The sequence below is a fragment of the Gastrolobium bilobum genome, unplaced genomic scaffold (genome assembly GCF_033153095.1).
Source record: "Gastrolobium bilobum isolate Gb01-03AN ecotype WA unplaced genomic scaffold, APGP_CSIRO_Gbil_v1 utg16899, whole genome shotgun sequence".
Classification (NCBI taxonomy): domain Eukaryota; kingdom Viridiplantae; phylum Streptophyta; class Magnoliopsida; order Fabales; family Fabaceae; genus Gastrolobium; species Gastrolobium bilobum.
In genome coordinates this window covers 283,583-301,188 of record NW_026897411.1, presented here as the reverse complement: position 1 = coordinate 301,188, position 17,606 = coordinate 283,583, and the positions used below count along the sequence as shown (strand labels likewise).

At 36.0% G+C, this 17,606-nt stretch overlaps 1 protein-coding gene across 1 annotated transcript; it reads right to left on the bottom strand.

Moving 5' to 3' along the window:
* Window positions 1-13,355: 13,355 nt before the first annotated feature.
* Window positions 13,356-15,088, bottom strand: LOC133306731 (uncharacterized). Its single transcript, XM_061507096.1, has 3 exons — window positions 14,348-15,088; window positions 13,557-14,087; window positions 13,356-13,460 (listed from the first exon to the last, which is right to left on the bottom strand). Exons 1-3 carry the CDS (start codon window positions 15,086-15,088, stop codon window positions 13,356-13,358), a joined length of 1,377 nt encoding a protein of 458 aa, XP_061363080.1.
* Window positions 15,089-17,606: the final 2,518 nt, after the last annotated feature.

The window sequence follows — 17,606 nt, the reverse complement described above, 5'->3', positions numbered from 1 at the left end:
TTTATTTTCACATTAGCTCTTATTTTCAATTATTAAAAAAATTTAAAAGTCATAACTTTAAATTAAATATGGGTTTTCGTTTTATCCTTTAACATAATATAACAAACTTTCCTACTCTCACAATATTTTGTGGGGCCCACACTTTTTAAAACAAAAAAATAAATAAAAAATTAAGGCACGCAAAACGAATCTCTATAACATTACACAATCACTTTTCCTACAACATAACTCTTATAAAACCCATTAAATATATTAAAATACATAATTAACTTACAAATTTTTTAAAAATAAAATAAATATACTGTCATCAAATTAATATTTAAAAATTAAATTTTAAATTGATTGTCAATAGTAATAGTCGGTGACTAGTGACAATGATGTTAGTGGTGATTATAGGAGATGGTGGAAATAGGTGATGAAGCTCCATACCCAGATTTCATTTTCCTTGTACCTTCACTACTAGAAACGGAGACTCTTTGACCTTCACACTTTAGCAAAAGTTTTCTCCCAAGAAAACCACATCAGGTTCACCAACCATCTGTCTCCCCTTGGATGATCCACCATATGAGAGACTCAGCAAGTTCAAATTTTTCTTGCTAAGGGTTCTGCTCGAAACAGAAATCGAGTGATCCATGGCACACAACAACAAAGGCAAAACAAAAACGTTTTCTTTTTTCATCTATTTTTCTTACTTTGACAAAAGTTTTCTCGCAAGAAAACCACATTAGGTTCACCAACCCTCTATCTCTCCTTAGATGATCCACCATCTGAGAGACTCAGCAAGTTATGGGGTCCATCATCTAAAGCTATTTTTCATCAAGTGCAGCCATGTGAAATTTCAGCAAGGCAAAAGGTAAACAACCAATAAGATGATCAGCCTATACATTTCTCACTCGATCAGTATTTACATGCAAACAAAGGCCGAGACGGTTCTCACCCCTAGTATAGAATGAAGACTGGGACGGTTCTCACCCCCCCTCCCCCCAATAACACTTTATTCTTGGCAGAAAAAACACCCCCGAAGACTAGGCAAGTCTCCACCCCTGATAAAAGTCCTGGATGACGATTGCCAAACTAGGAAACAAGGTCAGGACAGGTCTCACCCCAAGAATACAATGAAGATCGGGACGGTTCTCACCCTCGGTATACGATGAAGACTGGGACGGTTCTCACAACCACTAGCACTTTATTTTAGGCGAGAAAAACACCCCCGAAGACTAGACAGGTCTCCACCCCTAGTAAAAATCCTAGATGAGAATTTCCCAACTAGGCAACGGCCAGGACGGTTCTCACCTCTGGTATACATTGAAGGTCAGGACAATTCTCACCCCCGGTATACGATGAAGACTAGGACGATTCTCATCCTCAGTAGAACTTTAATCCGAGCAGAAAAAATGCCCCCGAAGACTGGTCAGGTCTCCACCCCCAGTTACACTCAAGACTAGGCCAGCACTCTCAAAAAATTAAAAAACCTGGGACAATTCCCACCCCTAGTATCTCTGAAGACCAGGCAGTCTCCATCCTTGGTCAAAGTCCTAGATGGACAACGTTTGACCAATGTCCCATCTAGGCACGTTATTATTATGTTATTATGTTAGTTGTTGCAAGTTGATAATCAACAAGCAAAACATCCGAGCGACCAGACTTCAAAGACCCAACTTATTGGGTATTATTCATTATTTACAACCCTATTCCAGATGACTACAATCCATTCTTTCACAAAAAGAAGGTCTATAAGGCTATTACGGGTTGTGGAAGAATAGACCGTAGCCATGCATATGAGTTGAGATTACAAGCTTACGCATAGCAGAGAAAGAAAGAGAAAGAAAGAGAAGATTCTTTTGGAGCACTCAAGCATCACCGACCAGACAATCCATACTTAAAGATAACAAATAAACAAGACATGAAGGCTGACGTATTATCGCTCAATTATATTGTATCCCACTTTTACCACTGCACATTATGGACGGCTAACTCGAATTCCTACACATCTTGGCAACTTGGTTGCGCAAGCTAACAAGCTGGGGGGGCTTTTGTTCTGGCATGCCCTTTTAGGCCCGATCCATCAGGCTCAATAGCAAATGCCCACATCTAAACCTTCTAGAGGGCACCCTTATCACATAGGATTCCCCTTCTCCCCATACATTGATGCCCATTGTACATTGACAGTAGGGCAACATGCCTAGTCACAAAGACTAGGCTTGGCTAGGTAGGACAGTTCTAGGGACAGACCCCTTTCTCTCTCCCACGCCGGTGAGTCTTCTCCTCTATAAATATCCCCTTCACCAATTGAGAGGGCATCTTCAAATCTACTCTCTTGATGAGCTGTTATTATGCTACAATGTGGAGCCACCATAGCCATTTTCACACACTCCCCTTTTTATGTTTAGCACATAGGAAGCTTTAACAATGCTTTGGTTTCTACTACTGACGCTATGAATACCCCTAGATTGACATAGTTCACTCTCCAATATAGGGCGTTTTAGGAATTGAATTTCTTCCTTACAATATGAATTTTACCAAAATTCAATTTTATCTCATTTGAATAGAGAAATACTAAATACTAAACCTTAAAAAAAGTTGCCCAACATATTTTAAAACATTTTTAGCATTTCAAACTAATAATAGTAGAGTTGTGTCAATATGTATCGATCCACCCCATTAGTTCCTAATTCATGTGGGGCAGGGATTAAAAGCCAACAAGGCTAAAAATCTCTCTGAGCCAAAAATCTTAGAAGCCTTGTGGGCTAGGGGTAACCAATAAGGCTTCCACACCTATACTTTCAAAAATAAAATAAAATAAAATAAAGGGTTCATTTTTTCTGCAGTTACTGCAGATAAGTTATCTGCAGTAAGTCTAATACGATGTCGTTTTGGCCGGAAATCATGGTGTTTTGTAATTTTAATTTATTTCAGGGTTATAATAGTAATTATATTTATAATTTTTAAAGATTTCAATACCAAAACGACGTCATTTTGAAAAAAATGCAGATAACTTATCTGCAGTAACAGCAGAAACATTTTTCCCTAAAATAAAACACATAAATAATACTTTTTCACCTCTTTTATCCGATTGGTTGCATTCAAAACTGTTTCAATAAATACACACTTAACATTTTCCCGAAATATTCTACACGTAATATTGATTTTTCAAAATTTAATTTTTCGAAGTAAGTAACATTTACACACAATTATGCAGCTCAATGTATCAGATTCTGAATTATATTTCCATGTGCAAAAGAGTAGAAACATTTAACACTCCTATTTTCAAATAAATTAGACTAACGGGTTAGTGTGCTTGAAAGAATGAAAAGAATCTTATATATATGGGGTTTGATTTTCTCATGTTGCATGAGAATTTAATTCTCAAGTTGTGACTCAATTAGTGGTGGGTCCCACATTTAATAAAAAAAGAAAAAGAAAAGAAAAGCTTTGCACGCAAATCGAAGAGTCACAACATAAGAATTGAATTCTCATGCAACATGAGAAAATGTTTTCCATATATATATATATATATATATATATATATATATATATATGTGGACTTCATTGGTATTCCTAAAATAGGGGTTATTGGGTAATTTTTATAAGTCTTTTGCGTTTTGTTCCTTTTGGTGTCGTTTGCGTTTTATTGCTTCAGTTTTGTGTATTGAATATATATATAAAAATGATCTTCCTTTATTCATTAAAAAGTGATCTACCCGATTTATATCTCTCTCTCTTTGTCTTTCTCTCTCGATTCAAAAGCGCTCTGAAACCCTATCATAGGGTTTGCTGATTTCATCAAGAAATCACCCCTTCAGTTTGGTTAATCTTGTGATTACCTGTATGCTTCTTCTTCTCCTTGTGTTCACCTCTGGTTTCTTGTTCTCTTTTGCAGGATTGATTGAAGATCAAGATCAGGAGCGGCTGGGTTGTTCGCTCGGGACTTGGTGGCTTTAATCCAAGATCGTAGAAGCTCACTGGTTCAACTGGTGCATGGGTATCTGACACTTTGTGTGATATTACATGCCAGTGTGTGTTTTCTTTTCGTTCTTGTATTCTGATGCATGTTTAGATCTCTTAGGTGCTGTTCTTTAGAGTGTTGTTTTTGATTCTGAGTTGTAGATGCTTTATGTTCTTTGCACATTGTATTGGGGTTCTGATTTAATTCAAGCTGATAAAGGGGATTTTAGCCCTTTGTCCTTGATGTAGGAAACTTGCTAATAACAAGTTTCTGAACAAGTAAAAATCATTGTGCCTCCTGTAAATTTTTCTTCTGTTAACTTGTTCTCCACGATTAAATTTACAACAATTGGTATCAAGAGCTTCGGTTCTTGTTTTTTCTCTTTTCTGTGATTCGTGAAATTGCTTCTGCTGCTATCTCTGATCTCCCCTCCCTGTTAAATCTGTAAACGTGTGTCTTTTTCCTGAACTGTTGTTGTTCCTTTTGGGATAATGTTCTGTTATACCTGTTGGCTGTATTCTCGTCTTTCTTGGATACAATCTTTCTTTTGTTGGCTAGAATCTTGTTTTAGCTGGTTGTACAACATGGGATCTGCACGCGTGGAGGTGGAGAAATACGATGGAAAGGGTGATTTTAATATGTGGAGAAAGAAGATGAAGGCTGTTCTTGTTCATCAGAAATGTGCAAAGGCTCTTGGTGGAGAAAAGGACCTTCCTGTTACTCTTAGCCCTGATGAGAAGGCTGATATGCTAGAAATAGCTTACAGTCTTCTTGTTCTTCACTTGTCTGATAATGTTTTAAGACAAGATGATGATGAGACCACCCCTGGTGGGGTTTGGCTCAAACTAGAATCTTTATTCATGACCAAATCCCTCTCTAATAAAATTTATCTTAAGGAAAAATTATTTGGCTTTAGGATGGAGTCTGGGAAGTCCCTTGATGACAACCTAGATGAGTTCAAAAAAATAACAATTAGCCTAGCCAACATAGATGAAAAAATATCAGATGAAAACCAGGCTATTATTCTTCTCAATGCCTTGCCTGACACCTATAAGGATGTCAAGGCTGCCATCAAGTATGGCAGGGAGTCCTTAGGACTTGAGGATGTGCTAGGTGCTCTAAAGTCAAAGGAAATGGAACTTAATTCAAATAAAAAAGGGGCTGCTGAAGGTCTTAGTGTTAAGGGTAAGCAAGGAAAGAAAGGTCAGTTTAATAAAAATAAAAATAAGAATTATAATAATTCTAATAATAACAGTAATAATAATAAGACTCAAAGTAGTAGCAAGGTAACTTGCTGGCAGTGTCATAAAGAAGGGCACGTGAAGAAAAACTGCCCTGATCTTAAAAATAAGAATCAATCCTCTAACTCAAATAAAACTGAGTGTGCCAATGTTTTGAGTGGCTATGAAAGTGCTGAGGTGTTGGCACTGTCATGTGTCTCTCATGAAGAGGAATGGGTGATGGATTCTGGCTGCACCTTCCACATGACACCTAGGAGATATTACCTTTGGGGCCATAAACCCCTAGAAGGTGGTAAGGTCCTCATGGGTAATGACCATACCTGTGAAGTGACTGGTGTAGGGGCTGTAAAACTTAAATTGGGTGATGGTTCTCTCAAAATCCTAAAGAATGTTAGGCATGTTCCAAACCTTAGAAGAAATCTAATATCTCTTGGGATGTTAGATACTGCTGGTTTCTCCTTCAATAGTCAAGGAGGGTACCTTAAGGTACTTAAGGGTTCCCTTATGTCCTTAAAGGGGAAGCTAGTAGATGGTTTGTACATTTTGGAGGGTGAGGCAGTTACACAAGCCTCATGTGTGGCTTCAAAGAGCCATGATGAGTCCTTCCTTTGGCATAAAAGGTTAGGACATATCAGCAACCAAGGGTTGCAAGAGTTATGTAAGCAAGGATTACTTTCTTTAAAAAATTTTAAAGATCTTAATTTTTGTGAAAACTGTGTTCTAGGAAAATCACATATATTACCCTTTAACACAGCAAGTAGCATGGCTGAAAGTATCCTTGAATACATACACTCTGATTTGTGGGGCTCTCCAAATGTGCCAAACTCTCTTTCTGGCTCTCATTATTTTCTGTCCATGGTTGACTCTTATTCAAGAAGGGTGTGGACCATGTTCATTAAGCAAAAGGATCAAGCCTTTGAAAGCTTTAAGGAATGGAAAAATCTGGTTGAAAACAAGTCTGGGAAGAGGGTTAAGGTATTGAGAACTGATAATGGCCTGGAATTCTGTAGTAATCAATTTAATGATTATTGCAAATGTAATGGGATTACAAGGCATAGAACATGTGCTAACACACCACAACAAAATGGTGTGGCTGAGAGGATGAATAGGTCAATATTGAATAAGGTCAGATGTATGTTGGCCGAATCTGGCCTAAATAAATCTTTTTGGGCAGAAGCTGTTTCTACAGCCTGTTATGTAATTAATAGGTCACCAGCTGCTGCCCTACATTTTAAAACCCCTATGGAGCTGTGGTCAAATAAACCTCCCAGCCTAAATCACTTAAAGCCTTTTGGTTGTCTTGCTTATGTGCACTCTAAGCAAGATAAACTGAGTCCTAGGGCCCTTAAAGCAATCTTTATAGGATACCCTATGGGTGTAAAAGGCTACAAAGTTTGGCTAATTGCTGAAAGGAAATGCATTGTGTAACATCCCCGTCTCGAGCCGGTTCAATTAACATACATATGATACAAACAGAAACAGCGGAAGACTTAACTTACAAAAATATGAGCTAACTTTTTCTTTTTCTAACTTAATTCTTACTCGGCGTAAACGAAAATCGGGCAGAGTTTCCTCTATAAATCGGACAACTGGGGATTTTCCAATCCCACTCAGAAGCATTTCCTGATAAACAGTTTATACAACATATCAATTCAGAAATGCCAGATATCCAAATATAATCAAATACCCATACATGGGCGCATGCATAACATGGCTCCGTGCCACTAAATCTAACAGCATGCCATCAAAACATAAACCTATCTGAATACTACATCATCATATAACGTTCCTGAATACTCAAATGTACATGCATCAAACTGATAGACATGTACAAAACATATACAGGCCATATACAAAATAAAGGATCAATATCATGATCCATCAAATGCGAAAATACTAAAATACATCAAACACTCCAAAAAGGTAGTAGCCTACAGCCACTCAAAATCCGGTCTGTCAACTGCCTCAGCCACGTGTCGTGTCCCTGCCTAGTGAGGACTCACCGGAAATCTGGGCCCCTGAAAATGTGTCCCCAAAGAGGGGTGAGATTACAAATCTCAATAAGCTCCAGGTTTATAGAGAATTCTCCATACCCCTGGCTCACTCCTGCATGAAATTCAGATACAGAGTATACAAATACAACATATAACAGATATCATAACAGAACAGAGCATATATCCATATCATATCAGAGATGTGCGCCGTCATTCCCAAGGGAGGACCCCAAGCGGAAATCAACGCACGTGTTCCCGAGGGAGGACCCCAAAGCGGAACCAGACATATCAGAGGAGTACACCATCAGTCCCGAGGGAGGACCCCAAAGCGGACGTCCGGGTACTATACAATCAATGGCCAGAGATTGTTACAGAAATCATATTACAGAAGTCATATCAGAGCAAAACATATCATGTTATCAAATAACTCTATATGAATGCATCTATACAAAGCATCTAAATCACAGTCATACAGTCCAACCATAGTTCACTAACCATGGTGGAGCACTCAAGTAGGAAAAGACTCCTTAAACATAGAGCTTACCTCTTGAAGCTTTACCAATACGCTTACTTGTGGAACAAGTTACTTTTATCGCTTCAAGAGATTTCCGATCCTTCTCAATCCCTAGGCACACCTAGAGAATAATTTACAATGCATCAATAAAATGATGCAATACCATGATTATTTCATAAGCATACATTTTATCGCTTATTTTCCTTTCTTTATATTTTTGCCAATTCTATGCCAATACACAAGTCTAGACCTCTATACACCCGTTGGCGTTCTTTAATTTAATCAAGCATTTACTTAAGAATCTTTCACATAAATCATGTTATTTTTCTTTAAAAGTCGCGGGCGTACCCTTAGGGACTCAAGGTATTTTTCAACCATTTGTCAAAGCATTTCACTTCTTAGCTCATCCATTGGTATATTAAAATGCAACCCATTTTATTAGAATAAAATGTAACCAATATATATATATACCCCTAAACATCCTATAGTTCGCAACATAGAGCAAGTATTTGTAGGATTTTTTTCTAACTTTGGCATTTCCACCAATTAATCCATTTACACTACATTCCAACATATTTTACCTTTTCAAACATACAATAAAAATTTGCATGATAAACCCTATATAAGCCATGAAGGCCGAAACCTAGGGGAAGAGTGCACTAGGGCTTTTCAATTTTTTTATCACAAATTAATGCTTACTAAACACTATCATTCCTATACAACAACAATCCATCATAATTTTCACCTTCTAACATCAAATATTTCCCACTCAAAACATGCTCCAAATTTTCAAAACATAGATCACAAAATAATACCATAGAAATAAAGGTTTCTTACCTCTAATCACTTGTACAAAGCCTAGAGAATAACCTCCAAGCAAAGCTCCATCAAAAACCCACTTTTTCTCCTCCTATGAATAGTAATCCGAAAATAAGAGGAGGAATAACTCTTCACACACTCAACTATAGCTCAAATGGATAGGTGCAATGGATTCCTTGAGTGGTTCCTAATCAATTTCAAGTGGTGGGTCATAAGATTTGGTTGAGAATTCAAGAAGAAATCAACAAAACAAGCAAAACCCTAACCCCCCCCTTTTCCATGGCTGAAGCTCGGCCCTTCAAGAGAGAGAAGAAGAAATTTTTGCAATGAATAGTGATTCATTTAAGTGGCCAAGCTATTTAGGCACATGTGGCCCTTTTGTCGGATGTTTTTCTATCGCGTATTTCACTTAAATTTACCGGAAACTTAACTTAAAGCTACGGATATATTTTTATTTTTCTAAAGTTATTTAAATTAATTTTTATTTCCTAAGGAACAATATTCATAATTCACAGTATGGTTTTTGCACCGTTTTTAACGAAATGCACTGTGAACCACTAACTGTACTTTATTTAATTCTGAAACTTAACACTTATAAACTTATCATTTTCTTGGGCCTATATTGACTCGCTTGGCATATATTGGACTTTCTTATTCTTATTTCATCAATTATTTATTTCTGGACTCTACCGGTTGCTTAAACAGCAGTACAAAATACCCGGTAGAAACACTATTCACGAGATTTTCACGGAAAGTGCCAGACTATACAATTTTTCGTTCTGAACTCATATTTGTCATCAGAATTTTCAAATTATGTTCCTAAAATTATTTTGCTCATTTTAAGCTCTACCGGTTAATTCACAAAACTGTAAATTCTCCGGCAGAACGCACTGTTCATAACATAGTCATGATTACAGTCAAAATACTCGAAATCGCTCACTGAATCTAATTATGGCATTTAAATCCTTAAATTAAATCTCTAACTAAGATTTACCAGTTAGGGTCATTATACATTGTTAGTAGAGATGTCATCTTTGATGAGGTGACTTTCTACAAAGATATTTCAAAGGAGAAAAGTGTAATGCAATCTCCGGATAAAGTTAGGCTGGAGGTGGAGAGATCTGACCTTGCTAGGCAGATCCCTAATCAGCTAGATCCTTTGAAGGATCAAACTGATGATGATGAGCATGAGGGGGATGCTCATCAACCCTCGGATGTCCAAGAAGGGACACCACCTGCAGATGATCATGAGGATTCTAATCTCTCTGATTATCTGTTGTCTAGAGACAGAACTAGGAGGGTCATTAGACCCCCTAGTAGGTTTGCCCATGCTGATATAATAGCTTTTGCCTTGCAGGTTGCTAGTGAGGTGGATGAAGAAGAACCATCTTCATTTAAAGAGGCCATGGAGATGAGCACAAGAGACCAGTGGCTCATAGCAATGAAGGAGGAAATGGCATCTTGGGAAAAGAACCAGACCTGGGTTCTTGTGGATAAACCAAAGAGTAAAAAGGTAATTGGTTGCAGGCGAGTATTTAGAAAAAAAGCCTGCTGTCCCTGGTTTAGAGGAGGCCAGGTACAAGGCTAGAGTTGTAGCTAAAGGCTACTCTCAAGTAGAGGGTATAGACTATAATGAAATCTTTTCTCCGGTTGTTAAGCACACATCAATTAGGATTATATTGTCTGTTGTTGCCATGTTTGATTTAGAACTAGAACAACTAGATGTTAAAACTGCTTTTTTGCATGGAAATTTGGATGAACTAATTTTTATGGAACAACCTGAAGGTTTCATAAAGAAAGGTTCTGAAAATAAAGTCTGTTTGCTTAAGAAGTCATTATATGGTCTTAAGCAATCTCCTAGACAATGGTATAGGAGATTTGATGATTTTGTAATATCACATGGTTTTATTATAAGTAAATATGATCTCTGTGTATATTACAAAGCTGTCAATGATGACTGTTATGTGTACTTGCTCATATATGTTGATAGCTTCTAGGAACATAAAAGAAATTTGTAAAATTAAAGAGATGTTAAAGGGGGGAGTTTGATATGAAACTCCTAGGTCCAGCCAAGAGAATTCTAGGCATGGACATTCATAGGGAAAGGAAGGATAAGTCATTATCCCTCTCACAGTCCCACTATGTAAAGAAAATTATAAAATTCTTCTCTTTGGAATTAGCCAAATGTGTTAATGTTCCTTTGGGTGCACATTTCAAGTTGAAATATGTTGTTGATAACTTGTCTGTTGAAGAAGCTAAATATATGAGCAAAGTTCCTTATTCTAATGCAATAGGTAGCTTGATGTATGCCATGATAGGAACTAGGCCTGACATTGCATATGGTGTGAGTGTGGTCAGTAGGTTCATGAGTAAACCAAATAGAGATCATTGGAATGCTGTCAAATGGTTATTTAGATACTTGAATGGTACTTCTGATTTTTGTTTGCATTACTCTGCAAATAACTCTAATGAATTTGTTGTTAAGGATAATTGTGATGCAGATTATGCTGCAGACTTGGACAAGAGGAGGTCTCTTACTGGTTATGTCTTTACGGTTGGAGGTAATGTTGTAAGCTGGAAATCCAACTTGCAACATATTGTAGCACTCTCAACTACAGAATCTGAATATATTGCTTTAACCGAGGCTGTCAAAGAGGCTCTCTGGCTCAAGGGCATCACTTCTGAGTTGGGTTTTGGTAAGGCTCAACCTGAGGTAATGTGTGATTCTCAAAGTGCCATCCACCTATCTAAAAATAATGCATATCATGAAAGGACCAAGCATATAGATGTTAGGTTGCATTTTGTTAGAGATGTTGTATCTACTGATCTTGTTAAAATTAAAAAGATTTCCACTGAAGTGAATCCTGCTGACATATTCACCAAGACTGTTCCATGTAGCAAATTTAGGAAAGCCCTGGATTTGTTACATATTGGTAGCTAGTTGTATCTGTAGGCATGTATGACATTGGGTTAATATCCCAAACCACTTTACTCTTGCATTATTTCGTGATTTTAGGAATAAGGTGGAGTTTGTGGACTTCATTGGTATTCCTAAAATAGGGGTTATTGGGTAATTTTTATAAGTCTTTTGCGTTTTGTTCCTTTTGGTGTCGTTTGCGTTTTATTGCTTCAGTTTTGTGTATTGAATATATATATAAAACTGATCTTCCTTTATTCATTAAAAAGTGATCTACTCGATTTATATCTCTCTCTCTTTGTCTTTCTTTCTCGATTCAAAAGCGCTCTGAAACCCTATCATAGGGTTTGCTGATTTCATCAAGAAATCACCCCTTCGGTTTGGTTAATCTTGTGATTACCTGTGTGCTTCTTCTTCTCCTTGTGTGCACCTCTGTTTTCTTGTTCTCTTTTGCAGGATTGATTGAAGATCAAGATCAGGAGCGGCTGGGTTGTTCGCTCGGGACTTGGTGGCTTTAATCCAAGATCGTAGAAGCTCACTGGTTCAACTGGTGCATGGGTATCTGACACTTTGTGTGATATTACATGCCAGTGTGTGTTTTCTTTTCATTCTTGTATTCTGATGCATGTTTAGATCTCTTAGGTGCTGTTCTTTAGAGTGTTGTTTTTGATTCTGAGTTGTAGATGCTTTATGTTCTTTGCACATTGTATTGGGGTTCTGATTTAATTCAAGCTGATAAAGGGGATTTTAGCCCTTTGTCCTTGATGTAGGAAACTTGCTAATAACAAGTTTCTGAACAAGTAAAAATTATTGTGCCTCCTGTAAATTTTTCTTCTGTTAACTTGTATCTCCACGATTAAATTTACAACAATATACAAACTAGACAACCATTTTTTTTGAAAAACTAGACAACCTTATTTCAAGTTTAAAAGCAATTGAAATTTTGAAATGAATATGGGAAATATAACTGTAATGTTATTGGAAGAGAAACAGTATTTCCTGCACTAACATCACTAACATCTATTGTCGTGCTAAACTTTTTTTTTCTTTAAATTCATGGTCCCACCTAAATCTGTGTCAGCAGGAATTTGATCCTCCTTCCTGTAACATGATATTCGCAACCCCCAATGAATATTTATATCATTTTGGGGACACCAAACTATGACGATAGCCAAAACTCCACAAGAAAAAAAGTATGTAAACTATGACTTGCTCAAAGAAGTACTCCAAATTTATTTAGGGAGAGGCAATGTGGAAGCATACATTTATGATTATTTAATGCACCTACTACAAGCTATTTTTCGTATGTTTCTGGACATGCCTCTTTGAATTTCCATTATTGATAAAGCTAAGTGGAAAAATGCATTGATTGCAGGGATTTGGTGCATTTGGTTGAATCCAAATACATTTCAACCACGGATTTTAATCTTGACTACTTTTGAAATAAGTAGTCTTTCTCACTGGAGTTTGCCCTTTATATTTAGTACCAAAAGCAAAGATGTAATTTTATGCCTATTTATTTAGAATATGACAAAAAAGAATGCCAACATTTGGAAAGTACAACTTTAGAAAATACTGAGGCTAAAAGATAACCAAAATCATTACAAAATATTGTACTGTTGACCAACTTACATAAAAAATCAGTGCTTCCTCGGAGTAACTTTACATTAGAAAGTGTTTTTGCTTTTTCTTTATTTGATTTCTTTATAATACTTGTGTAGGTTTGTCCTTCTCTATAAATCATTTTGTGAGAACAAATAAGTAGCTCTTCTAGCATCTATGAAAAATGGAATTCTAGATTGGTGATACCCTTACAACCATCTCATGACATGCCATATACACTGGTAACGTTCTTCTTTGATGCCTTTTACTTAGGCGTATAAACAGAGATTTAATATAACATATACTTCTGAATTCTGATCTGTCAGTGCATGTAAATCAATTCTTCATCTTTGCACTCTCTGATTGCAATTTCCATTAGGTTACTAGAGGTAGAAGGCAACACATCACAACAATGCCTTCTTGGACTCTGCAACTGAATACAAAAGAATAGTTTATAACTATTATAACCTATGTAAACTAATAGCCAAGATATGAAGAAGTACCAGTGTCCAATATAGATTACCTGTTTGCTGTCAAGGTCTAACTTACTTGTGACCACTTTGATCACTTCCAGTTTCTTCGTTGATGCCTTGTCATCTGAGCAATTCTGAAAAGATTTCACATAGCTGCTTATGATGCCATCTTTACCAGAAGATATGTTGCCAAGATAGAAAATGGTGGGTCTTTTACATGGATCAGGGTGAAGTTTTCTTGTGTTGAAAGTATATAATCCTGCCGAAACATTTCCCTCCTTCCATTGCTTGAATGTTTCTTGCACTCTCAAAACATTTGGCAAAACCATATTGTTCTGGAATACTTGAACAGCATAGCCCCATGACACTGAAATTGTCCATGAAAACCGTCTTTCATAGCAAACTGTTTGCTGTAGGACCCTTTGAGAATCAACATTTACCGCTTCAAATAAATGTTGCAGAGAATTTGTAGTTGTCATGTTAGGAAAGATAGGATCAGTGTGAGCAGGGTGATGTAGGGACAACAAAGGAGTTAATGGATGTGCAGCCAATAGGCCAAAGATATTTCCCCGCAAATCAACCTAATTCAATTTCATAATCACAAAATAAAGGAATAATTAGAAGAATAAAAAAAAAAACATTTCGTGTTAAACACGACTAGCGAGAGTATTCGCGAGTCAGGGTGAGTCAATTCGCAGCTTTATCCTAACGTATTTGCAAAGAAACTGTTTTTCCAATTCGAACCAACAATTTTACCACTGCTCTCTAGCTACTAATTTCTGAGGATAAAGTGTGAAAAAAGTATCACAAATAGTTTTCAGCATTTCAAATTAATTGTTACCTGATGAAAACCAGGTTCATGTGTTAATCCTACACCAAGCTCCGTTATGCAAGAGTACACCCTGGCATCACTTCCATACAAATGTGGATACCTTTGTATACATGAATCAAAAACCTTGGCCAGGACTTTTGCTAGAGAGGAACTGATAGCAAAACCACCTCCACCAAAAGCCATTCCAAAACCAAAAACCTGTGATCCCTCATAAATCTCAGTGTGTTCGCCAACATAGTACCAAAGCCTATGATCATACTTGGAAAGAGTTTTCACCAGATTCTCAGGGAAGAAAATTGTGTCATCATCCCCAAACACATACCATCTAACATTTGAATGATTCAATGCCACAGTCTCTTTCACAACACGTGCCACACGGATTGCTGATCTTAGACCACCGGGTCGGTAAGTGTAGAGAAACTCTGAAGTATCTTCAGAGACACATAAAGGAGGAAGAGAATCATCATTTTTAGCATTTTTTTCAACTGGGGTTGGGAGACTATCCACAAATACACATCCTTTCATTCTTTTATTGGATTTCCAATTCCACCATAGCTTTGCATATTCCTTCCTCTTAGGCCATGAAGTCCCACTAGAAGCAATTCCAAACACAAGATGATCAAGAGTGGTCAAATCAGACACATCTTGTGGTGATGAACCCATGTCTGTTATCCTTGATGTTGCTAAGAGTAGCACAGATACCAAGAGAGAAATAGCACAGAATGAAGAGGAGACTAAAATGAATTTCATCAGAGGTTGCGTCTTGGAAGGATTATGTAATGATTTCATAATGTAAACGAGGGAATTGGATGAAAGTTTTGCAGATGCTGACGATTACAGATACATGTGAGAAAAGTTGCATGCAAGTTTGAATTATATAACTATACAAAGTGGCACCACAATATCTTCGGCGTAAGAAAGCTTGGAAAATGGAAAATCCAGAGTTTCAAGTCACTCAATTCACGATGTGTATTACACCAAGTTGGTGTGTAAGAATGGCAACGATGGAGGTTCTTGAGATATATAAAACCATTAATGTAGTCTCATCTAATAGTTTAAACTTTTGGTTGAATTGATTCTTTATATATAGTATCAGAAACTCGGTGTACCGGGTTCGATTCTCACCGCTCAACTTTCTTTTTAGTGGAATTTCTTTTTTCACGGTGAACCTATGCATTGTCCACCCTTCAAGCTCAGTGAACTTTCGTGTGAAAAAATATTGAGATATATAAAAATCATTAATATAACCTCACTCAATAACTTAAACTTTTTGAATTGAATTGATTCTTTACGAATATTATTAATTAAGTCAACCACTAAAATGCATCTACACTTGGGAAGGGCACCTTTCAAGTATAGGCATTCTTAGTCCTTACTCCTCCTTAAGTGCTTTGGTCAAAGCATTTATATATACATGCGCATAAGCACCATGTTTGTTAGTTTTACAATTTTGGTCTAAAGTTAGAGTCCTACTAACATCTTTACACGTACCAGCTTTTCTTTAATTGCATACCAGCTAAGTGTCTATATGAATCTGAGTTGAACCTTAAAACCAACCAAAACTTTCAACTTGTTCAGTTCTCTTATTTTAAAAACAATTATTAAGCTAGAAATTATTTATCAATCTATCTTATTTTAATTAAAATTGATTACGTCAATCCCCTTAAAATATTAATTTTACATGTGACGTGATCCCATTAATCTTTGAGAAACCATGTGATTAATTTTGATCAAATGACAGATGAGAAAGATAGAGTTTAAGGCTGGCCAACACAATCAAGTATTTTGGGTATATCCACCACATCATTAATTACTCAATTAATCCGGTTTGAGCATTGTCCGACGCATTGTAGGGGGGCAGTTTTTTCAAGATTATTTTCTTCATTCTTAGGATTTGAACTATCTACTATGATAAAAAAAAATTATAAATAAATTTTAAAGTAGAATAAATTTCTAAATTAGGTGTGAATGCTTTGGGAGTCATGCTTAATTTAGGCGTGAATAATCACGCTTAATTTGGACATAAATAACTGCAATAAATTCAAAAATAATTTTCAAATTACAACCTATTAGTAATTAATTATTAAAATAATAATATTTTAACGCAGTTGTCAACTTTTCTAAAGAAAAAATAAATAAAAAACTGTAGAAAATACTCTCCGCCTATGTTTACTTATTAAAAAAATGGCATTCACAACCTGAATTTCTGACTACTCACATGTATCTTCGCAGCCCTGTTGATATCGCACTTTGAGGAGAGAAATGCTTACTTCTTGTTGGAATAATTCCAGTGTGTAGCGGACCCATAAAATTATATGATGGGATGAAAATTTATATTACTATTATGAAAAAACAATGTCAATTTTGGTTGGATAATCACTAAGAATACAAAAATACTTGTTAAGAAGAACCTAATAAAATTACATAATTTTTTGTCATTTTTTTGTTGGAATGTCAATTTTTTGCTTTCGGCGACAATTGTCCAATATACCTTCTATTTTAATGAGGAACTAGCCTTAAAATCCTATATTTTATTTGTAAGATCAATTTTTTATTGTTTACCTTCACGCCTTTTGGTGTTTTAATTGGACTTTCTTTGATTTCTTCGGAATCTTATTTTCTCATTTAGTTGTTATTTAGCAGAAGACATAGTAAATTAATTAATATGTTATTTATCTTTAGCATTTAGTCCCAACTAATAATTGATAACTATTACTAACCTTTTTTTCTTTGCCAACAAAATCAAAACTTAAATACTTTTCTCCTGAGTTCTTACATGACAATTACAAATTTTTAATAATTATAAAAAGAAAATTAGATAATCAATCAATATAAAATCAAATTCTAGACAAATTTGGCAGGTAGAGTGAAATATGCATTACTAACTGAACTATCTTTTGTATACAATGGAAAAGCCAGCTTTCCATTGATTTGGAAGGGTAGCAGACCAGGAACAAAACCTGTCATATATGCTGACAGATTGAATCTGGTAAATAATAGTTATCTCTAATTGGGTGCAATGAACGGGTGAAATATTTTTCTTATAAATAACATCACTTGTTTTTCACTTTTTAAAAGCACTTTCAAAATTTTATTTTTACAGACCATGTTGCATTTCACATAGTATACCATATTTTCATATTTTAGAAAGAGGCGGGGCGTACTCTAGCCCCATGTAGCTCCACCCGAGTATATATAGAAACAATATTGAATTAAACACTATATATTTTTGTTTGTGTATCTACAGTTTTCTTAAGGGAGAAAAAAG

Excerpts from the sequence above, each read along its gene's own strand:
- LOC133306731 (XM_061507096.1), bottom strand. The coding sequence starts at position 15,088 with ATGAAATTCATTTTAGTCTCCTCTTCATTCTGTGCTATTTCTCTCTTG. Across the intron at positions 14,088-14,347 it reads ATGAACCTGGTTTTCATCAG|GTTGATTTGCGGGGAAATAT; the intron begins GTAACAATTAAT and ends AAATTGAATTAG. Across the intron at positions 13,461-13,556 it reads TAGACCTTGACAGCAAACAG|AGTCCAAGAAGGCATTGTTG; the intron begins GTAATCTATATT and ends ATTCAGTTGCAG.